This window comes from Mya arenaria, chromosome 11 (genome assembly GCF_026914265.1).
Source record: "Mya arenaria isolate MELC-2E11 chromosome 11, ASM2691426v1".
NCBI lineage: Eukaryota > Metazoa > Mollusca > Bivalvia > Myida > Myidae > Mya > Mya arenaria.
The window spans coordinates 447,942-475,645 of record NC_069132.1 but is presented as its reverse complement, the minus strand read 5'-3'; the positions used below and the strand labels follow the sequence as shown (position 1 = coordinate 475,645).

Genomic DNA, 27,704 nt, shown 5'->3' with positions numbered 1-27,704 from the left:
ATATTAAATTAAATAGCCGATTAAGTGAAAATCATAAAAGGCTTATGTGGGCTTCCATAGTTTGTATTGACATATCAATGCAACCTTGAGATGGTCCCTCAGGTGATGCAAATACTCTTCAACGGAGGTAGATTTCTCAGTGCTGTCAGAACATGGCGAGCTGAACTTTCGTGAGTATTTTGTCGAATTATTTATTATTTCAGTGGTGTTTTTGAACATAATCGGACTTTATTGTCATATTTATCTGGATATCCATGTTGTGCAAATGTGGGAAGTATGGGAAATTATATAACGAATTACTTGTTTTGACATATTTTACAAATGTTTATTTATTTTCTGATTTATTTACAAACATGACAGTAATTTGTAGCAAAGTAATTTTTTTTACACTGATTACATTAAGGCATGCAACTTGGCATTACATATTTTTTATGCAGATTACTTCTTACTGAAGTCTAATGATGTGTAAAAATGTTTGTATCTGGATATCACCTATTTCTTTCCACCGATCCTTAGTTTTTATTGCCATCAAAAATCTGCAGATATTTTGTTCTTTTTTGGGTACATCTTTTCGATATTTGTTTTATTTTCAAAGATGCGGAGATGAAATTGTTTTCTAGAGAGCCAATAATTAATCCCAGGCTCTAGTTGACGTTTGATTTAAAATAATAGACGTTCAAATCGGGAGTCTTCCTTTTGCCTTTTAAAAAACGTTAAAAAATATGTCCATGTACAATTATTTGCACTAGTTAACATTAATCATGACCAAATGGCAGTGTTCTGAAATGTGACCATGATATTCAGATGCTACTTACCTTTATAAAATCGGGAACATCATAGTTTTTGGCAGAAGTAGTTGAGATATCCCAACAAATTTGGAAGGTATCTAAAAACATTGTATGAGATCTACTCTCCATCCGATAGAGAAACATGGTTAGCTAATCTCATTACTCTTAAATAAAAGTTTTATTTGTACATGTATGCCCCTTGGTCAATTGACACCACAAAAAAGAGAGAAAAATTACCTTATTTTCAGTAGGTTTGTTTAGCATGGAAGTCAAGCCTAAGAGTTACGCCACTGATTTAGCTAGAAATATGTACAAATGTACATGTATTTTGTACAAGTTATTGCTGAGCAATATTATGATCAGCTGAGCTGCTGCAAGAGTCTCTTACAGAAATTTTCCATGTTGATTGACTAAGATATCATGTACCAAAATCTACAGTTAAATAGCTGGTATTCATAAAACATCTAACTTAGGCTAGGCTGTTTTCTGAGTTATTTATCTCACAGTTGTCATATGATATAATAACTCAATAATATCTAAAATACTTTAATTTTCTTTTATTTTATGTAATTTACTATAATGGTAAAAAAATATAACTTTGAATTTGACTATCAACATTTTAGAAAATAAACTTTAAAAGTAAATGACTGAAATGTTTTATAAATACTGGCTCTGTTTCTTTCAGGCTAGTTGCAGGCAAGTACATGTACATGTATCTTTAAGATAAGACCAGCATTATCATTCATGTCTTATTATACAAGTGCAGGGACACTTGTTTTTTCAATGAAGTTTCAGATTCAGGGTTTAATTTTGATTTGTTTTGTCCCAATTTGAGTATCAACTGTAAAAAAGCCAATTGTGATAACTTATCTTTGAAATGGTATGTTTAAACTCTACAACTCGTAGAATGGTCATTAAGTGTGCAAAAAATCTTAAGTTTATTGGGTCCTATCGGTTAAGTTTAAGGTTTAGTTTAAATCGATAGGAATTTAAAGCCCATCAAACAATGTGAAAAGAGGTTAATGATATTGACATTTGATACTTAATATAGGTGTGTGTTAAGGTTGATTAAGCGAATCAGATATTGCGGAATGTTGTGGTATAAATGTAGCGTATATTTTGCATTCATAAATAAATTACATGTATATATGCAAATCTGATTTCAGATTATTATTCTTGTCTATTGTTAGAGGTTGACACTGTGGCTGTATAAAAAACCTTTTTACTTTAATTTGTTTGAGATGTAAAATGGTATATTGTATTACTGCTAATTGAAAGAAGTGGCTGATTCAGATTTTTAAATGACAAAATTTCTGTTCTTTAGAAATCACATTTATGTTATCACCTAAAGCCTGAAGATATGAAACGATTAGTCAACTCTGTCACTTGTTTTATGAGACACATACCATTAAAAAATATGTGTAGGTGATATATTAGGTGGACAAGTCTCTGCTTATTATGTCCAGTATCAAATGTGATGCAAATCTTAATGTTGCAGTCTTAGGCCAAGCCAATTAGATTTTTGTTTAGCTTCACCGGGCGGGTAGGATTTAGCCCTCACAATGAAACATTTTCTTTTTGCAAAACTCTAATTAATGATTAAGAGTAAAATAATGATTATGAGTAAAAAAAGATATCAAATACAGCCAGGTAGAAGTTAAAATTGCATGGACCTGCAAATAGCTTAATATGTTTTCTTTTATGATTTTCATGTGTTTGTTTATGCATTTGCTGTAAAGAGAATAAGATTGTCTTTTCTTTGATTGCTTGATTTAAGTGTATTTTATTTAAATCTTGGCTTCTCTGGTCATTTCTCACGTCAGGAATATCCAAAATGGGCCGAAATTCAGTGACCACCTCCTGTATTGGCAGATGAATTTTAAGTAATTTACTTACTTAAGTTGTGACTCGTATATTTCGTGTAATTTATCGAAGCCTTACAGTTTGTTTATAGTAGATATAAAACTGAAATGGTTGTGATTACAGCATTATAATGGGAACTAAAACATGATCTTCTGATGTATACTTGTGATCATGTATGTAAACTTGTGGTATATACTTTAGTTGAGGCACTGGAGTATGACATACTGTGGATTGTGTCCAACATTCCTTCACTTTGATGAATCAAGGGAGACAGCAATATGAAATAAGAGGGATAATGTCAAAGTAGGGTTGTTGATATGTGGGATTTAGGAGGTATGGCGAGGCAGTGTTCATGTTACTTGTATTATATTTTTATTTCAATAACGTACCAGTATGTTATTCCAGATAGGATTTTTACTTTAATTTTTTGCAGTAACTTGTATATAGGTATTTCTTTTTGTTTGTTCATGAAGATGACATATTATGAAATTCAAAGTTTAATGAGTTCATATTTTACGCATTATTTCTCTTGAATGACAAAATTTCTCAGTGATTAAGAAAATAAGCTTTGAAGATTACATATAAACATCTGCAAATAACAAATGTATGGTACTTATATTCTGATATAAGTTATTGAGAGAGCAGAGAGAATGGGGATGTTTTTCTGGGAAGTTTATAGCTGTAGCTGATAAGGCCATATTGAAAAATATTCCGTGATAATTTTCTAGAGAAAAGGTTGAAAAAAAACTGCTGTTACTGGTTACTGCAGTCTATTAGCTGAAAAAACAGAAGATGAACTGCGAAGTTAGGGATGAGTATGTGCAATATGCTTCACAAATGCCAGTCGAAATATGAAGTTCAGTGAGTGAACTATGGCTAATACTTGAAAGCCAAGTTTGTGTTGGATACTAGCCAGCATTTGTTTAGAAAGCTGGGCAATATTTGAAAATTCCATATTCATCCCATACATTTATATTAGTGTTTTAACTGAGCATTTAGAAAGGTGTTGTACCATGCTCTTTGTTGGTAGCGCCCTTTTCTCCTCATTGAAACCAGCGTGTGCACTCTTATGCACTTTCACAGAATTAATAACAGTTCTTTTGTCTAAAAACTTATTATATGATTACATGTAACAAGTTTTAAATACATACAAACATTTAGTCATTAAAAATTGAAATCATCAAGCTCATTCTGTTACAGACTTGCATAATTTCAATATAACACAATTTGTCAAATTTCGATATTTTCATGAAAGAAATATGTTTAAACCAAATTCTGATTTTATTTCGGGATACTGAGCGCTCTTTTCACCCTTACCACCAATTTGCCTTTAGTTTTTCCTTCCCCTGTGGGCTCTTTAAAACTTGGCTTAGACCTATATATCATTTGATTCCAAGAACAATTTGTGACTGAATTTTATGTTTTGTATATTTCTTGCATTAAATGAATGTGGTATAGATTTTCTTCTTTCTTCACTTATAATACTGTGCACCAAATAGTATTTGCATATTTTGTCTGGTGAAATGTGAAGGCACCTGGGTTTGTTTATCCCAGGAAACAACATCAATGAATCGTTAATTTTCTGGAATTAATCTAATAATGAATTGCAGCTCCCACTCATTATTGTTGTTAGAATTTAAATGTTGTAATAATCATTTGGCATTGTATTTAAAAAATATTGGTATGAGTGTATTTGCTGAGTATTATACAATCGTAACAAACCCATAAATGGGCATTATATCCTAACATGAAATTGGGTTGATTATTCCAAAGCTACAGGATTGCACTTTGTCCCAATTGTCTTTCGTCCGTTCAGTTGTTTCTTGTCTACTCCATATCTCCTTCTTTCTTTGTAGGCATTAACTTTGCCACCTCAAGGTCAAGGTCATCACACTGAGTGAAGGGTTTGAGTCCACATCATGCATGTTACACCTTTTGAAGGTTATTGATGAAATGTAGAGTGCCTTTTAAATTGGTGAACCCATGGTAGGATGAAGCCACACTGAGGTTGGCCCAGGGTTTAAGCCTTGCATTTCGTGTCAAGTTTTGTTTCTTTAAGACCCTTATTGTTGATGGACATGTTCCACTTAGAAATGAAATCCCAAAGTGGAACTGTGTGGTCCGAAGGTGAAGGTCCCAATACCGTACTGAGTCCATTGTCTTAGTCTTTAAATTGTTTATAGAAATAATACTATTGAATGAACAAGCCCGTATTCTTACACTAATGCATGTCATACAAATCATAAAGAAGCCCTGCTATACAAAATGAAGAATTTGAGCAAGGCCAGTATGTCTTCTACTGGTGCAGGGCTTGCGGGCCAGTGCTCATTTTGACCACTGCCCAATAGCTCCTCCATGGCTTGGGAATATAACTGCGGTTTTTAGCTTCAATGAAAGATACAAAATAATTTATCTTGAGGACTGACAATATTCTTAACAATTGAAATACTATGTTTAATGTATTGGAAATATAAGTACCTACTTAAGATATTTTGTATGCTTTATATTTTTTACGCATCTATTCAGACATACTGATTATTCTGTATTTCACTCTTTAAAAAATCTTGTGTTGTCTTGAAGTAATGCAGTATAGCTACATGATAATGTTGTGCTGAAGTAAAGTGTGGCACTTTTTTGGCACATGCAGCTGCCATTAATCTCCATTCAATATAACGCAATTCCCTCTGTAGTAAATTTTTCAAATACCGGAACATTGGCTGTTCATATTTCTGTAGTTTTTACCTATGATATTCAAGTATCTTGAGCCTTGTGGAGATTGATATTTTAAAGAAAAAATGTTTTATGATGAATGATGGCGAGAAATATTATGATTCACCTGACAAATCGTTATAGATGGGCATGGCATATTTTTGCTTCATAATAAAAGTGCAGGGGCTTTTAAAGGACACATGCAGGGCACCTCTAGACAGTACAACAGTAAAATAGGTAGTTCATGATTATGTATACTTTTCCAAGAAAAGAAGTTGTGGTCCATGATTAGGTATACTCGAAGAATATATATACACCTTGTTGTCATCAACATCATCATCAAAGTGGAAAAACTTAAACCTTGGCCTGATATCTAAAAAAATGTTTGCCAGGATTTAATGAAACTGGATAAACATGTTTTTAGAGACAAAAACACTCATGTACAGCAAGGCACATTACTCTAGATTAATAATTGTCGAGTATTCCTCCTTGTTTGACTGATGTAAACAAGAACAGAGGAGTTTTCACATAGCGGTGTTCTTCTTCACTATTGAGTTGGACCCTGTCATGAACAGTGCAAATGAACACAATAAATTATAACACCATTTCTGGTGAGAGAATGAACATTATTATCCTCCGCTGAAAAGCGAAGGGGATATAGCAATGGTAGGCATGATTTTTTTTTTGTGTGTGTGTGTGTGCGTGTCTGTGTCTGGGCAATCTTGTTCGGAGCATTACTTGGAAAGTCTTCGAGGTTTTGACTTCAGACTTCATCTACAGATATATCTCAATTCATGAGGAGAAGTACAGTGACAGATAAATATCATTGTTGGAAAGAGCAGTGGACAGGAATCATAACTCTTTGTGCAATATTTGATTGCCCTTTGTTCATTTTCACAGTTATTTTTTGTCCTCAGCATAACTTGAAAAGTCTTTAAGGTACAGTACAGATAGATCTCCTTGAGGAGAAGTGCAGTGCTCAGGAACCATAACTCTGGCTGCAGTATTTTTTAGTTATTGCCCTTTGTTAATTTTCATAGTTATTTTTTATCCAGAGCCTATCTTGAAAAGTCTTTAAGGTATTGACTTCAAACTTCATATACAGATATATTTCATGCAGGAGAAGTGTAGTGCACAGAATCCATACAATGTAACTCTTGGTGTATTCTTTTTAAGTTATTGCCCTTTGTTAATTTTCATTTTTTTCCTGTGTCATAAGTTGATACTGTTCTGTTCTTAATTCAGCAGGGGATAATGGGGAGACTCTCTTGTTTGTTTTTACACCAATTTGCGTTGTGAGGAAATACCTGTATGTACATGCTGTATGAGACATGCAGCATGCCAGGTCTATTAACATTATGTTGTGTTCCATGTGCAGATTGCCGGCTAATTGGGGCACCTGCTGGTAGTCAAATGTAGCTCCTGGCTCTGGCTAAAGGGGCTATAAGTTGTTATTTTGTGGAAAAAACAGTTTCTTTATTAATTAATAAATGGACTTATTATCTAATAGATTCTGTTTTAAATGATTTACCAACCAAAAACACACCTAAACAAATTCTAATGGCTTTGTGCACCTTTTTTAGAAACCCCTTTTTATGATACACTCTGTACAAGATAATTTGGGTCATGCTCTGTCTTTAATTGGAGCTGTTTGTGACAATATCTGAAAAATCACCCATTCTCGTCAAATTGGTAATTTTCGCATCCAGATGTAAGAAATTTGAAAAAAATTGAGATAGGTAGATTATAAGAATGAAATAGAAAATAGTACAAAAAGAGATACAGTTCTCAATCCATCAAAGAATGCAGTTTATCCCGAGACAAAAAAATTGTATGCTACAAAATTTGTTATTTGACAAACTTTTTCATTTAACACTGTATTATGTTTAAGCTGTCAAAATAAGTACTTTTTAGCATTGTTAATATAGCTGAATAATGGCTATAAAAGCAGATGAAAAAAGCGCTGATAATACAATAGTGTATTGATATATGTTGCTTAAATCAATGCCATCTTATATGGTAAAACAATTATCGCCATTTGGCGTGAATTTCCAACTCTTTCATCGAAGTAGCCCTATGGTATGCTGGTATTGTGGGTTAAAGGTGAAATAATCATTCTATATACATTGAAGGTATGTTGTAATTGCTTTAGCTTTAATAGGTGTAATTTTTTTAGTTTGTTTCCTGACCCTAATTTTTCCTCCCTACACTTTTTTTGGCTGTAGTATGGATTCTTGTTCGTAATTTCCTAAAAAATGTATGTTTTTGAATGAACATGGTAAAATTTGACCATTTTATACCTAAATATTTTCACATTAGTGTTTTACCCTGATATAGGTCAGTTTGGTACAGAATCCGGTTCTCAGCGAAAAAATATGCCTACATTCCTACCCTATTGAATGTTAGGGAACAAATAACTTATTTGATGAGGCCTTATACAGATATGGTCAGATCATGAAGTATGTTTGCCTACCAGGTTATAACCTCAAAATGCTGGTATGTGTGAATTCATAGACCACATATTGGCAGGTAAAAAGTATACATGTACTGCTGCTTGATCTGTAAAGATTTGTAAAGTAATAAATCTGTATTGATATTTGAATGTAAAAACAAACATTTAATATAAATATTACTCAGGTGGTAACAATGCATGCTAATTTACATTTATATAAAGAGTTTGCTTTTATTTTCTATCAAGATTTTCACATTGCCAATGGGCAAAACAACTGTTATAAATGCAAAACATATAAATAAATGAATGGATGAATAAAGGTTTTAATGTTTAAATGTTGATGCATGTAGCATATTGTAAAAAATGTTGATAATGGAAGAGTTCTTGCCCCTAAGATCTATGTCTTGTTGTCCCACTATCATTCCAGTGTGTATCTCTCCAGGTTGCTCACACCCTGGCATGGGGCTGACTTCCAGAGTGTGTATCTCTCCAGGTTGCTCACACCCTGGCATGGGGCTGACATGTGGCAGATGATTATTAGTTTTGCTAATTGGATAAAGATTAGGTTTTTTTTCTGTCACACTAAACTGCTTATTTATAATATATATTTACATATCAGTTTCCACCCACACATAAACAATTAGATCATATGGTACAACCATTTGATGAAAGTATTGCATTGTCCCTGAATCTTCCAAACCATTGAATGTGAATAAAAACCACAGCTGAAGGTTTTTCTGTGCGATGTGTTTATTGTTGTAAAGTCTCTATCTACCTAGCAGGCTGATATCACTTATTTCAAGCATATGTTGGAAAGGTGAGGCAATGTTCTTTCTTTTCCTGGGGACTTTCTCAAACAGGTTTTTGATTTCCTGGATATTTATGAGAAACACTGTTACCTATGACTCATTTCTGGGAAAAAGTTTCATCTGACCTATTTTTTGAAATAATAGGCATTTTCAAAATGTATTGTCGTAAAAATAAGTATTCACCAGGTGAAATACTGTGGCGAGGTAATGCTATTTTCCTACCAATTTTTTTCATATTGGCTGGTTTAAATGCTTTTTGGGGTATCCTGAACAAGTGTATCGCTTACAAATGTAAATGTTGAAATGAAGCATATTATGCTTTCTATCTTTCAGGTATGGGGCTGGGGACCTCTCTAAACTACGTTACCACATACATTGGCCATCTGCTGAGGAGACCGGGGATAACTGTAGAACAAGAAGCACTACTGACGTTCTAACTTATTGTAGGAACTGTCATCTAACATGGCAAATCCTGTAAGTGTGTGTCTGTCAACATATTTGTTAGTTTCGTCTAATTAATAATTGGACGGACCGTTAGGTGTAAAAATTTAGTTGTTGTTTTTTAAATTGTCAGTCTTTGGTTTCATGCCAAAAGTATGTTTGCATACATCATGTAGATAGAAACATTTAAAACCTTAAAGTACCAGTGACATTCAAACCATATCACACCATGAGTGCTCTATTTTCCATCACAGGTTTTTTAATGTTCATTGTTTCGCTCATGTTACTTTTACTACAAGACCAACCGTATTTGTTGTAATAGATGCCCCCTGTGTGTTTCTAACATTCTGTAGCAATAAAAAATTGTTAGTAAAAATTGGAGGAGTTTAACCAAATTATCCTCAAAATTGTCTACATACAGATCATCTTACAGTGATAAAGGATGATTTATTTGTTTCCATTGCAGAATTATTGCGATGGAGCGGAGCTATTCCTTGATATTCTTACCAAGGAAGAGAAGGAAGCCCTTCTCACCAAAAAGATGGAAGCCATTCGTAAAAAGAATGACGTCATCAGAATTAGACATGAGGTAGGGAGTAATGAAACACACAATAGAAATAGTACTCATGAATTCAATGTAATCATGGGTATGAATTTCAGTGCAATTACAGTCATGAATTTCCATGCAAGCATTGTCATGAATTTCAATGTAATCATTTTCATTATTTCAGTGCAATAATGGTCATGAATTTCAATGTAATCATTTTCATTATTTCAGTGCAATAATGGTCATGAATTTCAATGTAATAATTTTCATTATTTCAGTGCAATAATGGTCATGAATTTCAATGTAATCATTTTCATGAATTTCAAAGTAATAATGATCATGAATTTCAATGTAATCATGGGTATGAATTTCAGTGCAATTACAGTCATGAATTTCCATGCAAGCATTTTCATGAATTTCAATGTAATCATTTTCATTAATTTCAGTGCAATCATGGTCATGAATTTCAATGTAATCATGAATTTCTATATTATCATGGTCATGAATGTTAACATTATTATGGTCATGAACTTCACATTTTAATTCAATTATGCTTTAAAACACAATCATGGTTATTATGTTCACATTTTCAATGCAATCATGCTCATGAACTTAACATTACAGGAGATCCAGGCAGATAAGTGGAGCTCCAGTCCAAACCACAAGGTTATAGAGACTGGGCCTGGAAAGCCAATTCACGATGTCAATAGCAGGGCATCACAGTCTCCTAAGAAGGACACGAGACCCATTAATGGGGAAGAGATCCGGCAACGACCGGATAGAGACCGCTCCGAACGATCCCCAGAGAAGAGGCCCCAGAAACCTGCCACGGGGCGTGGCAAACAGCTCGCTCGTATGAGCAAAGAAAAGCTCAAAGCTCAGGTATACTGCTTCGAGCTTTAAATTTCTGTGAATAACTTCTTACTTTGAAGTTTATACCAGAAACATAACAGATTGACAGTCTGATGTCATACAAACATTTTTATGAAAAAAAAGTAACTGATTCTACAAGTTTTCATACAGCGATCAGAAAAGCCTGTAAGCTCAAATTAAGCATGGGCTTTTTTTCGTGAAGCAGTTTTATAATGTTTTATACTTTTGTACAGTGTTCTATTTGGCTCTTTAAACAGATATTATTTTTTTAAGACTAATGTGAATATTGTGAATGTTTTTTTGTTAAAATCATTACCCCAAACAGGCATGGTTGTATGGCATGATTTTGCATTAAAATTTTCTTCTTTATAATTGTTTTATCAATAACACACGAGTTGAATGTTGCTGTTGCATGGTAATTTTCATGATAAAACCATTCCATTTATTAACTGTCTGTTAATTAAAACACTTTCTCCAATGAATGTTTGCATAGTGAAGAGTAGATCCCCCTGCATGTGTGATTGAATGTTTCCCGTTTGACAGGATATCCGGATCTCCCGTTCCAAGAGTGACGTTGGACAGCCAAGATCGGTATCCTTTCAGGGAGACGCAAATCAGCCTTTGGACAGGCAGCGTTCCCGAGACAGTCAAGGGTCTGACGGGTCTGGACCTAGGCAACATGAGTTTGACTCTAGAATTTTTCGTAGACACGTAGATAAGCAGGTCACCTTTGAAGATCAGCAGCCGAATTCTGCTCCCAGAATGCAACATTCACATAATCATTCACAGCCTTACCAGCGCCCTAACCAGAGATCACCAAGGCGGAACTGGGATAACAATGATGAAAACCAGTTTCCTCCAGAGTTTAAGAATAACCCTCTGTTACGAAGCAGCAGTTTTGGTGACCAAGACCGGAGAAGGAACTGGGACCAGCATGATCGCCGTGGTAACAATCACCATGACAACAGAGGGGACAGAGGACAAAATCAAGGTTACAGGAATAGTAACGAGAATTTTGGTAACAATAATAGAGGAAACTTTGGTCAACATGATCGAAGAGAATTTCAGAGGAATGGCTTTGGGCGAGGAAATAGGCAAGATTATGACCGCAGAGATAACAATCGAGACAGTCATGAACATATGGCCGCAGGGATGATTATCGAGATAATCGGGAGCATAGAGACAGGAGAGATAATTATCGAGATGCCCGGGAGCAGTACAGGAAGGAAGACTGGGATGAGGAGGTCTCCAGACCAAATCTGACTCAGAGAGGAGGCAGGAATAATGATAAGCAAGCACCTGCCTACCAGAGGAGTCAGAGTAGGGAAGAGCCTGTTGTAAGTATAAGCAGTTGAGCCTTGATTTTAATTACTTGCTCATCCCTTTGCCAAAGTAAATAATATGTTGTATCGTGATAGCCCTGGTGTCGTCAGCGGTAGTGTCATTGTGCAATAAGTTAATCCTTGGCCAAAACTTAATAACCTTCAAGATAATCACATGAAACTGTTGCTAAAGACAATCGCATACATATTCAGAGGCCCTTAACTCCTACTATAATTGGCAAATATGCATCTTTTCCACTGAAAAAAGAACCACAATGAAAGTTTTTACATCAACTTGTACATGTATATCTTTGCTTACTATCATTCTTTTAAAGATTTAATGCTCTAAATTATGATAGCCATATAAATCTAATTGTGTTTGTGCCTTGTGGTTTTACAAAAAGTCAGTATGTTTGATATACTTTTAAGCATGGAAGCATGAAAGGTAGCATGATTGCTTTATTCCTGTTACATGACCCATTTAAAAAAGACGTAATACTCTTGTTCATGATAAAAAATCCTAGCTAGACCATTTTTGATGTTACTCACAATTTATGGGGTCGAGGACCTCATCCACCTATTGCCCTCTATCTTTTTTTCCTTTATTTTTCAAGTTCTGATCATAGATATCTTTCACTTTCTATCTGACATTTTCATGTTTTTTGCTAGCTATGCCACAGGTATGTACCTTAGATGAGTTGTCTCCCATTTCAATCATGTCTACATCTGAGTTGTCGCCTACATGTATTTCAGTCTGGTCTATATCTGAGTTGTCACCCATTTCAATCGTGTATATCTGAGTTGTCTCCCATTGCAGTCGGGTCCCCCTCCTGACCCACAGTACAACTTCCTGTGGACCGTACGCGCGACACGCGGGATAAGACTCGCGTGGAAAATGGCAAAGAGAAGCGACTGTCGCAGGGAGAGAAGGAAAACTGGGGAGATAGAAATAACAACAACACAAACAAGGAGGCATCTAGGAGACACCCCAAGAATTTCGGAGGAACCGACTTCAATAATGTGAAGTCGAAAATGAAGGAAGTGAAGGATAAACAGGTGTGAGACAAAATTTAACGTTTCTTTTACTTTGTTTTTAAACTTCTTTCTGAAATACTTGTATTTGCCAAATACACCACTTAGACTTGGTCTTGTGGCCTCTCATATCAAGACCAAAGAAACTCGTTATTACTATGGTTGGAAATTGAAACAGACTTATCTTTTCGATTATCAAAGATCTGAAACCAATTGATGGTTGATTTGGTCAACTATTTCATACATGTACAAACACTTGCAATTTCCATTTTGGCTTCATTTATTTATGACTATTTTTTATGACTATTCAAACCTGATTTTTACTTGGTATTTTTTTTCATCAAGCCTTTATTGAATGAGTTCCTAATTAAAGAAAGTATCAATATGAAACAAGAGAAATGGAACCAAAACTGTATATCAATCTTCAAACAATTTAACAAAATCACTATCGATGGTCTGTGATTATGATATTTTCCATCAATATTTGATTGTAGTTGATAATTGGTCATGGAACAAAACTGGTTACTACCTCCAAATCAAAGTTACATTTAAAAAGTGATATTCACTTGCATTCAAGAAGGCAATGTGTTGTGTTTAGTAAGTATCATTGATTTTTGTTAAATGTAAAAAAAATGTAAATCTGGAAGAAAAACATGACATGAAATAGTTATAAATCTCTTCTTTCTTTTACATCTCATTAATGCATAAAATCTGTGTCACACCTTGATTGGGTGTAAAAAAGATGCTATAACCAGTATAAACATGGCGATTCTTGGGCTGTGTCAGACAGGTTTCAAACATCCGCATTTGGGTATTACCACATTGTGCTGGTATCTGCAGATGTTTGCACCCTCAAAAATGTGTATTATCCAACAAAAATATTTACTTTTTACTTAGGATTTCACTTGACTTGTCTGTTTTTTGAAGAAAAAGGTTGATGTATTGTCATAGCTTTTGTGTCGCTGGCATGGTGAAAAAACAAAAACATAAAATATCCACATTGATAAACATTTTCACTATGACACTGCACACATATGTAGCAAGTCCTATAGCTCTGGCTAAAGTATTTATAGAGTTATGCCTCTTGATAGACTGTGAAGTATGGGTGGACATAAATATCCCCTTGCAGTGCACTTAACCTCAATTATCTGTTGTTGATGCTTGGCAGGAGCAGCAGAGATCTCCACCTAAAACCAAAATGGAGATGTCGATGCAGATGACGGGAAAGGAGCGCCGTCAGTACTCAGATTGGAAGACCGAGCGAGACAGGGTGGACAACGCACGAGTTGAACGTGCGAGAAACAACGGCGAGTGGAGACGTGCGTGGGACAACGAGAAATTAGAGTCAGTTTGCTTTCTTTTGTGGATCAATTTATGAAATTTCTTAGATATGTAATGGAAATTCCTGATGACATTTTTGATCATATAAAAGCTCTTATTCTCATCGTGGCAAGCAGGAATAGGTCTCATTGTAGATATAGGTTAATCAGGAAGTATAATGTTAAAGTTTCCTTTGGCTGGAAAAACAATCATTGCTCCCTTAACAGGTCGTCGCGGGCACTTCTAAGGGTTTTAAGGGGTTTTATTAATGTTCCCTGTTCATGACTCATTTGAGCATTTTTTATCCAATCTTTACCAAACACGACTGAAAGGGTTCGCTCAACAGTCAGAGCCCATTATTAATGCAGGAGAGATTCTCCTTTATGTCTAAGCAATAACTAACTTCACTTTGTCCTCTCTGTAATGAGCATTTCTTAGCCTTTCTTAAACAAACTTGGTTACAACGTTTATGGACTTGATGTCCTGACTTAGTTCGATCAACAGCTGGATCTTTTTATCATTTCTGAAGTTAATGCCATCAAATTGTCAAAATTTTACCTAAATATTTTTGCCTGCCATCTTTATTGAGAATTTGTTATTCAATTTTCACTACAATGTGTTACAATGTTTAAGGGCATACTATTTCAGCAGCAAGATCATACTTACTTTTCACTCTTGAGTTATAGCCCTTAAATTTTCAAAATTTTAACATATTTACTTTGACTGTTCTCTCATACTCGAACATTTCCCCTCCAATTCTTGAAAAATAGAATGACAGTGGTAATGGGGATACTGATCTCATGTTATTTTTGTATGCAAGCATATCCCAATGTTAATTCTAGAGTTGGGCAATGAAATTGTCAAAACTTGACTAAATTGACTTTGTTTGACTAAATTTGACCCTAAATTCTGAAGACTGTTAAATTCAGACGGCAATGCTCTACAATCAAGAACCATGAATCAATTATATCTCTTGACTAAGCTGTGTTTTGGTCGTACGAATGACCTAGCAATGACATATCAAATATATTTCAGATGTTTTACTTTCAATTGTCCATGATGCTGAAATATGCGAAGAATAGAATGTAATCATTGATTTAAAAATATTATTTTTTACTTAAATTTGAGCTTGTTATAAAAAGGTATTGAATTTATATGAAAATATCTGCATTTACTTTGGCACTTAAAATATTACTACTTATTTCGGTTAAAAAGTTATTTCCTCTCCCGACAGTCGTCTTATCCAAATTCTAGTTATGTAAAATATATTTGAAACAATGCCACATTCTGACATTAACAAAAAATAACAAGATCTATTTCTGCTTGTTCAGGTTCAAACACTTGGTAATAATTACTCTTTCTGGTTGAAATATATTGGCTGAAGGAATTTTCATGACAACACTTCTTCTTTCCACTGATATCTAAGAGAAAATATTGTAACTACAATTAAAACATCTGGGTGAACAATTAAACAGATCTTTTCTATGCAATGATAACTGTAAGTTTTGAATAGATTATTGTGATATTCTTGGTAGTGTTGTGATTGCCTTGGTGGCATTGTGATACTGTTGAATACTGTGATAACTATGGTGTTGTTGTGATATTTCAGTGGTATTGTGATTGACTTGGTGGCATTATAATAGCCTTGGTGTTATTGTGATAACTAAAGTGCCATTTTGATATCTTTGGTGCTATTATGATAGCCTTGGTGTCATTATTATAGCCTTGGGTTCATTGTGATAGTCTCAGTGGCATTGTTATAGCCTTGGTGCTATTATGATAGCCTTGGTACTATTGTGATAGCCTTGGTGTCATTGTTATAGCCTTGGTGCTATTTTGATATCCTTGGTACTATTGTGATAGCCTTGGTGTCATTATTATAGTCTTGGGTTCATTGTGATAGTCTGGGTGTCATTGTTATAGCCTTGTGTTCATTGTGATAGTCTCAGTGGCATTGTTATAGCCTTGGTGCTATTATGATAGCCTTGGTACTATTGTGATAGCCTTGGTGTCATTGTTATAGCCTTGGTGCTATTATGATAGCCTTGGGTTCATTGTGATAGTCTCAGTGGCATTGTTATAGCCTTGGTGCTATTATGATAGCCTTGGTACTATTGTGATAGCCTTGGTGTCATTATTATAGCCTTGGGTTCATTGTGATAGTCTCAGTGGCATTGCTATAGCCTTGAAACTATTGTGATAGTCTTGGTGTCATTATTATAGCCTCAGTGGCATTGTTATAGCCTTGGTGCTATTATGATAGCCTTGGTACTATTGTCTCAGTGTCATTGTTATAGCGTTGGTGCTATTGTGATAGCCTTGGGTTCATTGTGATAGTCTTGGTGCTATTATGATAGCCTTGGTACTATTGTGATAGCCTTGGTGTCATTGTTATAGCCTTGGTGCTATTATGATAGCCTTGGGTTCATTGTGATAGTCTCAGTGGCATTGTTATAGCCTTGGTGCTATTATGATAGCCTTGGTACTATTGTGATAGCCTTGGTGTCATTGTTATAGCCTTGGTGTCATTATTATAGCCTTGGGTTCATTGTGATAGTCTCAGTGGCATTGTTATAGCCTTGGTACTATTGTGATAGTCTTGGTGTCATTATTATAGCCTCAGTGGCATTGTTATAGCCTTGGTGCTATTATGATAGCCTTGGTACTATTGTCTTGGTGTCATTGTTATAGCGTTGGTGCTATTGTGATAGCCTTGGGTTCATTGTGATAGTCTCAGTGGCATTGTTATAGCCTTGGTGCTATTATGATAGCCTTGGTACTATTGTGATAGCCTTGGTGTCATTGTTATAGCCTTGGTGCTATTGTGATAGCCTTTGTGTCATTGTGATAGCCTTGTTGTTTTTGTGATAGCTTTGGTGTCATTGTGATAGCCTTGGTGCCATCACAATAACATTGTTGGCATTGTGATAGCCTTGGTGCCATCATGATAGCCTGTGTGGCATTGTTACAGTCTCGGTGTCATTGTGATAGCCTTGGTGTCATTGTGATAGCCTGTGTGGCATTGTAACAGTCTTGGTGTCATTGTGATAGCCTTGGTGTCATTGTGATAGCCTGTATGGCATTGTAACAGTCTTTGTGCCATTGTTATAGCTTTGGTTCAATCATGATTACCTTGTTGGCATTATGATAGCCTTGGTGTCCATGTGATAGCCTTGGTGTTATTGTTATAGCCTGTGTGGCATGTGATAGCTTTGTTGCTATCATGATAGCCTTTTTGGCATTGTGATAGCCTAACTGCCAGCATGATAGCCTTGTTGGCATTGTGGTAGTCTGTGTGGCATTGTTTCAGTCTTGGTGGTATTGTGATAGCCTTGGTGCTATTATGATAGTCTTGGTGGCATTGTAATAGTCTTGGTATCATAGTGATAGCCTCCGGGGCACTGTTACAGTTTTGGAGCCATTTTGATAGCCTTGGTGCCATTATTATAGCCTTGTTGGCATTGTGATAGCCTTGGTTTTATTGTGATAGCATATGTCACATTGTTACAGTCTTGGTGCCATTGTGATAGCCCTGGTGCCATCATTATAGCCTTGTTGGCATTGTGATAGCCTTGGTTTCATTGTGATAGCATATGTCGTTACAGTCTTGGTGCCATTATGATAGCCTTGGTGCAATCGTGATAGCCTAGTTGGCATTATGATATCCTTGTTGGCATTGTGATAGCCTTGTTGGCATTGTGATTGTTTGTGTGGCATTGTTACAGTTTTGGTGCCATTGTGATAGCCTTGGTGCCATATTGATAACATTGGTGCCATTTCAAGAGCCTTTGTGCCTTTGTGATAACATTGGTACCATTGTTATAGCCTTTGCACCATTGCAATAACCTTGGTGCCATTAAATTAGCCTTTGGTACCATTGTCAGCATTTTTGTACTATCAATTTTGTAAAGAAAATGCAATGCTTATACACAGAAACTTTAAAGTATGGCATGTTTGTTTTCAGGGGCGGAGGTGACGAGGGCCTACATATGGAGCCGGCCAGGAGGCCAGGTAGATGTGCGTGTAGTATCCACTCATTTTACCTTCTCTATTTTTAGTTGTGATTTAAGTTATCCGATGTACAAATTATCTTGTAACATCATTAAGCTATTGGTGATAATGTTAAATGTTAATGCCTTGTACCCCAGTTGATTTTGGTATCACTTGAATGAGCATTGCAAACTGATTATATATGTTAAATGTTTACATAATATTCATCAGTATTTAATGAAACATAATTATTTTTATGCCCCCGAAGGTGGGCATATTAAAATCGCACTGTCCGTCCGTTCGTCCGTCCGTCCGTCCGTCCGTCCGTGTGTCCGCTCAATAACTCGTGTCCGGGCTGGAACTTTCCCTTGTATGGACAGATGCCACATGTGTTCCACATACCAAGACGACGGGTCGCATGCAAGACCCGTGCCCCTACCTCAAAGGTCAAGGTCACACTTGGGTCTTTATTCACAATGGAGTGCTGCATATAGGACATAGAGTATAGGTTGTAGTGTCCGGGCTGTAACTTTCCCTTGTATGGACAGATTTTAAAATAACTTGCCACATGTGTTCCACATACCAAGACGACGTGCCGCGTGCAAGACCCTTGCCCCTACCTCTAAGGTCAAGGTCACACTTAGTGTTTATTAACAATGGAGTGCTACATATAGGACATAGAGTATAGGTTGTCGTGTCCGGGCTGTTACTTTCCCATGTATTGTGAGATTTTAAAATAACTTGCCACATGTGTTCCACATACCCAAGACGACGGGTCGCGTGCAAGACCCGTGTCCCTACCTCAAAGGTCAAGGTCACACTTAGTCTTTATTCACAATGGAGTGCTACATATAGGACATAGGGTATAGGTTGTCGTGTCCGGGCTGTACATTCCCTTGTATGGACAGATTTTAAAATAACTTGCCACATGTGTTACCAAGACGACGTGTCGCGTGCAAGAACCATGCCTCTACCTCTAAGGTCAAGGTCACACTTAGTGTTTATTCACAACGGAGTGCTGCATATAAGGACATAGATTATAAGTTGTTTTGTCCGGGCTGTAACTTTCCCTTGTATGGACAGATTTTAAAATTACTTGCCACATGTGTTCCACATACCAAGTCGATGTGTCGCGTGCATGACCCGTGCCCCTACCTCTTAGGTCAAGGTCACACTTAAGTGCTTATTCACAACAGAGTGCTGCATATAAAGATATAGTGTATAGGTTGTCATGTCCGGGCTGTAACTTTCCGACTTTGTACCGACCTTGTTCATAGGTCAATGTCACAATCGGGGGCATTCGTCACATACTGTGACAGCTCTTGTTTATACTGATGAATGGCTTTAAAATGCCGGAAATATTTTTGAAACGTGTTAAAAACATTATTAAGGAATTACTTACTTCCCTTTGAAGGATTACAAAGAATAAAGTGAGATAATTTTCTGTAAAAAAAACTATCATACATTAAGTTTTCGCAGTTCATAATTGTATTCTTTATTTCATTAAAAATCAGGTGTTTAACAAATTTTGCATTGTTTCAAGGCCTAAAAAGCTTGTCTTTTTGGGTAATTCCTTACTTACTAAACCCTTTAGAATGGTACGAGAGTGAGATATGGGGTCACCATTCATGTGACTGTACATCGGGTACCTTAATCTTCTCCTGTTTTATTTCAATTTCTAGTAGTCATGTACTTCATATGTAATGGTGCAGCTTTGTTTTACTTGAGTTTCAAGAAGTTCATCAATAGTCTTATAATTTAAGTAGCTATTGGGTTTTCTGTATATCAATTTTTAAGCATAAAAGTGTATTAAAAGTGACAGTAGTAAGTTTCTGAGAAATTTTGTGATTATTGACTTAATCAGGTTCTAAAGATTATCTTGATAGAAATTTTAGATCTGCAATATGTTTTTATCTAACTAAGTTAAACATGCATATTTAAACATCAAAATATATAAACTCTCTGTGTCAGCAAAAAAAAAGATGAGCAATATTGTTTAAAAGAGTTTCTTGCAAATCAGTTTGGATCCATGTCATTTTATGAGTCTCATCAGTCAATGCTTGCTGTCATCGAAATATAAAATTTTGCATGCTTTAAAAAGTAATTAAACATATTTTGTTAAATTGTGGCAGCATATGTTTAAATATAAGTATACAAACAATACTTTCAGCAAATATGTTTTGCTTTTGTAAAAACAACAAAGTCTCCATAAGTTCAATATAAAGGAATTGATATGACGCTGAAATTTAAATCTAAAATTTACTACCGCCCTCAAAAATGACCTTTTATGTTTAACAAAAGTATATGTTGAAACGTCTGTATTACTTTTGTTCAAAATTCTAATGTGATTGGTAAATCCTACCATTGTGAATATTTATATCTGGGTGCTTAGGCTTCATGTCAATTCTTATGTCTTTTAATGTAAAATGGGCATGCATCATATATTCCTACTATGTGAGTGAGAGTATTTGTTGTTGTTGTTGAAGCTGGTCGTATTGGCAGTGGTAGGTTTGACCGCGGGGAGAGGGATGAGCGTCAGCGCGGCGACGCCCCTGGTACCATGAAAGGTAGCCTGGCAACTATGTTAACACTGGCATGGCGCCTGGCTCAATGTTAACCGCATCTCATTATAAGCTTGTCTGTTTTTCGTAGAAAAGTAGTCAAGGTTTTGTGATAGCCTTGGAGTCGTTGTCTATGTCCAAAACTTTATCCAAGGCCATAACTCAAAAACCATTCAACATATTCACATGAAACTTAGTATGACTTTGTACAACATGTGTAACAAATGTTGAGGTGCCACTTTCCAACTGGAAACACAACAGTATGTGTAGCAAAGCCAATAATTCTCACCCTAATATTTTTTGAGTTATGCCTCTTTTCAACTAAAAACAACAACATGTATATCAAGGCAAATAATTCTTGCTTAAATAAATCTTTGAGTTATGTCCGTTTTCGACTAAAAACAAAACAGACAAGTGTTGGCATCCATTTGCGGTGCTTTCGTTTTTTGTACTGGTTATAACTTGTCATGCAACCATCTTTAGTATCTGTTTATTTTTCATGTAGCAATTATCTGTAAGCAGTAGCCAGGGTTGGGTATCATACATCATGTAGTTTTATAATACTCCACTCTATTATCAGTGAAGGGATTTCAACTTAATTATTTAAAGTGGTTTTGGTTTTAATAATTCATATGATAATAGTAAATATAAATATGAGAGCATGGATAAAATATTGAGCATGACTATCATTCTAGTGCATTGAATTGTTTTAGCAGGAGTCTTGAACTACAATTTGGAGAGGATTTATTGGACATTATTCCCCCTAGCAAAATTAAAAGTGTGACATAAAAATTTCTGACATGCTAGAAAAGACGGCTTTAATTCACTGTTGAAATTGCTCCTTCTTCAAACAAATATTGGAAATTCAAGAAAGAAATTCATGTACCGGGGTTATTTAGTATGAAAAAAAATGAATGCCTGTGTTCGATTTTCTAGGAGAATGTAAAAAGTTGGTATTGAGGACATGGAATATGCATGGTGTCATTTGTACACTTAAAACCAGTTGTGAGGCATCAAGTAGACTGATGTTGTGACATGATTGTATTGATCCTTCCATTGTTCAGCACATTTGAAGATTTGTACGATAGCAAACTAACAGTCAGAATGCCATAAATTATTGGATGCTGCATCTATCAATTATAACACCCAAATTATCATTCAATTTGGTAGAATGTTAAGCAATATTTTAAACTAATTAGTAACACATGGCATTGATGATTAATAAACACTTTATCATAATAATAGTTTACTAATATGAAAAAGAAATACACATAAAAAAAGTAAAACACACATTTATAATTTAATTATGATTGACATTGTATTAGTACACAAATTTCTCACAAACGTTCTGAAAACTATGAAAATTTGTTTCACAGTTTGCAAATAGTAAATAATTATAATATTCATGTTTAGTACACCACTTATAATACACAATATAACTACTTTTTAAGAGTTTCCATCCTATGATTGCAGGGGTAGACAATGAGGTCAAGGAAAAGCCTGGGGTGGGGCGTGGTAGAGGCAGGGGACGTGGCCGAGGGAGAGGTCGGGGCAGGGCCAAGGATAGGACCAGGACCAACTCGGATGAGGGCCGCAGGGTAGAAAACAACAATGATCTGCTCGTTATCAAATTTGATAATACTCCAGGGAGGGAAGGCGAGTCAAGTGTTGAGGTGGAATACTCTGACTCTGAGACACCGATCATAACGACCCGCAAGCCCGGTCAAAGGCCCCATTCCATTGCTGGCCATCCGACCACACCCGGAGACAAAGATGAACTCTGGTGGGACGAAGACTTCGAGGACATTCCACTCACCAGCACAGAACCAGACAATGCTGATGCCCACATTGAAGAGATACTCAGTGACCCTCATGACGAGTACCATGATAGCCAGGAGAACGGTGAGTTCATAGAAGACGGCCAGTTTGAGGACACTGATGGTTACCGTGGTAATGTGAAGCGGAGCCAGCAGGTGAGTCAGGGAGACACAGATGAGTGGGAAGATTGTGAGACGGAGGAGTCCTGGGGGACTGGAACCCAGGAATCCACTGATAGTGCTAGCAATAAGGGATCAAAAATTCCTAAGCATTCCTTATCACCGGATGATGCCTTAAGACTGCATATGAAAAATCTAAATCCAGATGCACCAGTGTTCACTCCAACATCACCCCTGTCCCCCCTCTCACCTGACGTGATGAAGACACCAGAGGGGCATGTCAAGGTTGCCGATTGGGCTGCAGCAATGAAGACGCCTGTTACCAGTCCAGAAAACATATCATTCAACTCTGCATCTCCTGTTTCGAAAGAGGAAAGCCCTGCAAACCCGAAGGGCACCAAAACTGAGGGAACATCTCAAGGCCTTCCTAGAAGGATTGAGAAAGATTTTGTGTCTCCTAATAAAGCAGATCAGAATGATGAGGAGAAATCATCTGAATCTGATAAAAATAAGACAGCTGAGATGAAAACTGACAGATCTGATGTCAGCAAGAGTAAAGAAAGTGAAAACGACTCTAAAGAAAAAGAGTCTGACACTAAAGTTGATTCAGAAGAATCAGAGAGCTCTTCTAAAACTGAAGAAGCAAATAAAATTGACAGTAATGAAAATGAAACCACTGCAGAGAAAGCAGATGGTGAAACTCCTGAGGATAAAGGAGAAGATATATCTGAAGAAAACCTCCAGTGTCAGAAGACACTGTTGAAAAGCAGATGGCCACAGAAGCCCCTGAAGAATCAGGGGCTGGCCCTTCAGAGGAGGAGAGGACCACCCAAGAAGCGCCAGGGGACGCTGAGGGGAAAATAGGAGGGCCAGACGAGAATAATGTTCCGGAACAAATAGGTTAGCATATCGTGCTTAATATGTATTCATATGATGCAATAATAATTATTCTACATGTATATATATATCTTGAGATAATGGGAAAGATTGACAAGAAAATTGTGAGTTCAAAAAGTTATGTTTGTCATAATGCAAGTATCACAGTTTTAATTACAAGTTCAAATAAGCTTGGTGCTTCTATATAAAAAATTTTTATAATCATTTGTCTTTAAATTACTATCTGTACTACTCAGGGTTACTAATTTGCTAAAGAGATTGTACTTTATGTTTGTTTATAAAATGGGGCCAACATACTTTGTATATAATTTGAGATCATGTTCCTCATAAATAATGTTTATTATCAGGTTTTTGATATAATATCTTTATGTTTATGAAAATGATGATAGAGGTTTGAAATCTAATTACCTTTCTTATGAAATAAATGCATGGTCTGTTAATTTACTATTTAATTGTTCTACAAAATGATTTATTTGATATTCAGATTTTAACGAGCATATTTGTATGCCTTACTATGCTGACATATAGTGTGTGTTTTAATATTTTCTACAGAGACTGCTGGTGATGCCGATGAAGCCACCAGTTAGATTGATCATGCAACTTTGTTGTCATCCATGTAAGTTCAAACATATAAGTTTACATTTTATTAAAAGTGGAGACCTCTATGAACTGTGAAATGAATATATAAATATGATTTTGATACATCTCATTTTTGTTGAGTTGGGTTGAGTGACATCCTTTTTTCACATCCATAAAGTACATCCTATCTATTAGATTAAGCTTGTTTGTTTGTTTGTTTGAAGAAAAGATTTCAGGTATTGTCATGGCATTGGTGTTGATGGCATCATTAAAAAAGTTGAACCTTGGCCATACATCTTAAAACTGTTGAAATGTAATTTGAAATGTAACTGGAACCTGCTGCCAGAGGCAATACAAACATGTATAGCAAGACCCATAACTCTGGCTTTAATAATTGTAAAGTTATGCCCCTTGTTTGAATGAAAAAACAACAACAACAGGCGAGCATTGACTGTTGCTAAGGTGTGCTCTTGTTAGCAGTACTGTTTACTAATTAACTTAGCCTTTCAAGTTTTTGAAGCATTGAATGATCATGGCTGTTGTCAAGTGAATTTGGAATCAAGTGAACTACTATAGCACTGTAGTCAATCAACTTTACACAACAAATAAACCCACTGTCGCTGTCAGCAATTGGCGTAGTATTGGCATAGTATTCTTTAACGTATCATGTGGAACAGACTTAAGAGATTGGCTCAATTACCCGCATGACATCCATGAATGTATAGTTTGCAATGATTTAATTTCATCCAGCAAATTAAATTATAGCTTTAAATTAGTCTCAAAAGAATGATTGGGTGACAAAAGAATGTTCCAATTTAACATTAAATGCATATACATGTAGTATTAAAAACATTGTTTTGCTATTTTTCAGCATTACCTGGATGCATGGTTGAATCAGAATGGAAACTTTCGACATCCTTGATTTTCCATTGAAATATAAAAATAAGAAAAAATAATTTTCGAATGTTGATTATTGATTGTTGTTTTAAAATTGTAAAAAGAAATGTTTTGGATAACAGTGTGTTTACAAACTGTTAGTTACGCTTGGCACTTAATCTGTTGCAAAGATATGAAATTTGTATAACAACAGCAAATATCAATAGCCTAGACTTCGAGCAAGTGGTTAGCCTGAATTAAATTTGGATAATTTGCTATCTTTGATTATTCACATATATTATTAGTGATCATTATACAATTAAACACTGAACTAGATGTACTAGAGGTCTCAGTGTTGTAGATACTTCGATACTAACCGGCGTTGCTATAGGCAATTTGTAAAGAATGTTTTTGCAATAATAAGTTAGTATAACTTAGTTACAAAGATTTAGGGTGATTTGTTTCTTTATATAAGAGCAAATTCTGTGTTTCTTGTTTCAAATAACCATTGATGCCAAACTTTCCTTCTCTGTGAATAACTTTTTTTCATAACTTACATAATTATACGTACCCATGCTTTTATATAGTGATTTTTAAAATATTTCATAACTTTCATATAAAATACTTTTTACTTTGTAATTAATAATGTTGTTTACCCTTGGACATTATTTGATGTTTATGACTTCTACTTCCACATTTTGTATTTGCTGTATTGTATATCTCACATAAAATGATATTAATTTATTTCTGAATTCCTGTGCTTAATTGAAGGACAGAATTATTTGAGGAAGGATTTTTTCTTTCTTTCCTGTCAAAATGCTTTCAATATTGCAGTGTTGTTTGGCTAAAACTAAGTATATTGTACAAGCTTTACTTTTGTTCATCTGTACAGAGATTGTATGATTAACATAAAAAACATTTCTTGCCACTTTATAATGGAAGAGTTTCAAACACTGAAATAATTTCCGGGGAAGTGTTTGTAATTCTTGACATTGAAAGTTGGTATATTTTGTAATTATGTAAGTAGGTGTTCATGCTGGGGCACAGTGGAACATGGATCAGTGATACATTGGTGCCAGCGATGTAATCAAGAGAACCAATATGGCCTAACATGCCCAAGTGCCTCGTGAAGATTGAACTGTGCAGTGCTTTGCAATTCAACCCTGTAGATTATTGAGTTTCTAGAAATTGTATAATGTATTTATTCTTCTAGCTTTTTCAAATTGTATAGGATCTTGCCAGTAATATGTTGTAAATTATAATTGTTGTAACCATTATGAATATCTTTCAACTTCAATGGTGCTTCCGCTGTCAAGCTTGACTTGTTCAATTCTTAAAGTTACAGCACAGAATGTGTGATAAGCTATGTTTTCCTTTCAAACAGTTGATAATTGTACTTACACTCGTGTCCTGTGATGTGGAATAACATTTTTGCTTATGGTTGAAGCGAAAGTGTTTAAAGTGACATTTGTTATACACTTCCACTGCTGGTGTAACTCATGCTATAGCCTGGGGATACTCTTTTTAAGAACATGAACTCTAGTTTGGGCAAGGAGTTTTAGTTTTTTCATTAGTGCTTAATTGTTTGGAGTAGATTTACACATAATTATAAACTTTTACTGTTGTTATTGTTTAGAAATGGATTAACATCCCTTTTAGTGTGTGTACCAAATTTTGGTTTGTACCTCGCCTAATGGATTGATGATTATTATTTGAAATGATTTGACCTGATGTAATATCATGTTTCTATGACAACCAACCATATGAATACATAGACAGATTCAAATAACTGAACATTTGACGAACTCAGTGAAAAATGAATACTTGATACAACATAACAAACAAGAGCTACTTTTAACTTTCTTCATAGTATCTACACAAAGATGAAAAAAGGAAATAAAAATTGCAAAAGAAAAATGAAAGATAAAAAAAAGTATTTAAAAATCATAAACATAAAAAAAGAAAACGTGTTTGGTTGAGTGAAGTCTATAAGACAGAGGTTGTGAGCATCTATTGTGAATAGACAGACAGTCATTACACTCTGTATAAGCTGTTGGTACATCAAATAGAACAGCTTATCACAATCTCCATACAGTGGTTACTTCCCTTTGATGAATAGTAATCTCTGCTCGTCAAGGGATATCACTGTGTAGGAAGTTGAGCACATGAGAGGTACATGCATACGTATTTTCAACATTATTGTGCAGGTACTTGCTGTTGATTTTACCGTTTTTTTTTATATACTTTAAAATTTGATTTATAATTATAAAGGTATTTCACATTGTCGTGAAACTGAATCCTCATTTTATGACATTATAACAAATCTGTTCTATCTGATGTATCCATAGGGGCCATGACACATCCGTATTGTACAGAATGGTTCACATCTCATTGTACAAGTCATCTCATCTCCACTCATGTATGGTATTATCTCTGTATGCAGTTAGAATGGGATGGTGTAACATAGGCATTTAATATATATGGAATAAATTTTTACACTTTAGCTTGTGTTTTGTTTGTTGTTAGCTTGTCTAGTTTGCAGCCAGTTGCATAACTCTGGGTCTAACTATTGTCAAGTTATGCCCCTTGTTTCACTTCAAAAAGACAACAGACAAGCGTTTGGGTTCGCTCCATGGTGCTTTTGTTAGTTAGTTATGAGTGATGAAAATGAAGCAGTCTAGTGAGAGAGGTAGACTGAGGCAATGCAA

General features: G+C 35.4%; 1 protein-coding gene across 1 annotated transcript; it reads left to right on the top strand.

Annotated features, from left to right (window-relative positions):
• Positions 1 to 97: 97 nt before the first annotated feature.
• LOC128207741 (coiled-coil domain-containing protein 9-like) lies at positions 98 to 27,499 on the top strand. Its single transcript, XM_052910858.1, has 12 exons — positions 98 to 170; positions 8,955 to 9,095; positions 9,529 to 9,651; positions 10,234 to 10,491; positions 11,026 to 11,740; positions 12,646 to 12,860; positions 14,005 to 14,180; positions 18,121 to 18,167; positions 20,633 to 20,713; positions 22,181 to 23,544; positions 24,094 to 24,157; positions 24,992 to 27,499. The coding sequence occupies exons 2-10, from the start codon at positions 9,084 to 9,086 to the stop codon at positions 23,506 to 23,508; spliced, it is 2,955 nt and encodes a 984-aa protein (XP_052766818.1). The 5' UTR covers positions 98 to 170; positions 8,955 to 9,083; the 3' UTR covers positions 23,509 to 23,544; positions 24,094 to 24,157; positions 24,992 to 27,499.
• Positions 27,500 to 27,704: the final 205 nt, after the last annotated feature.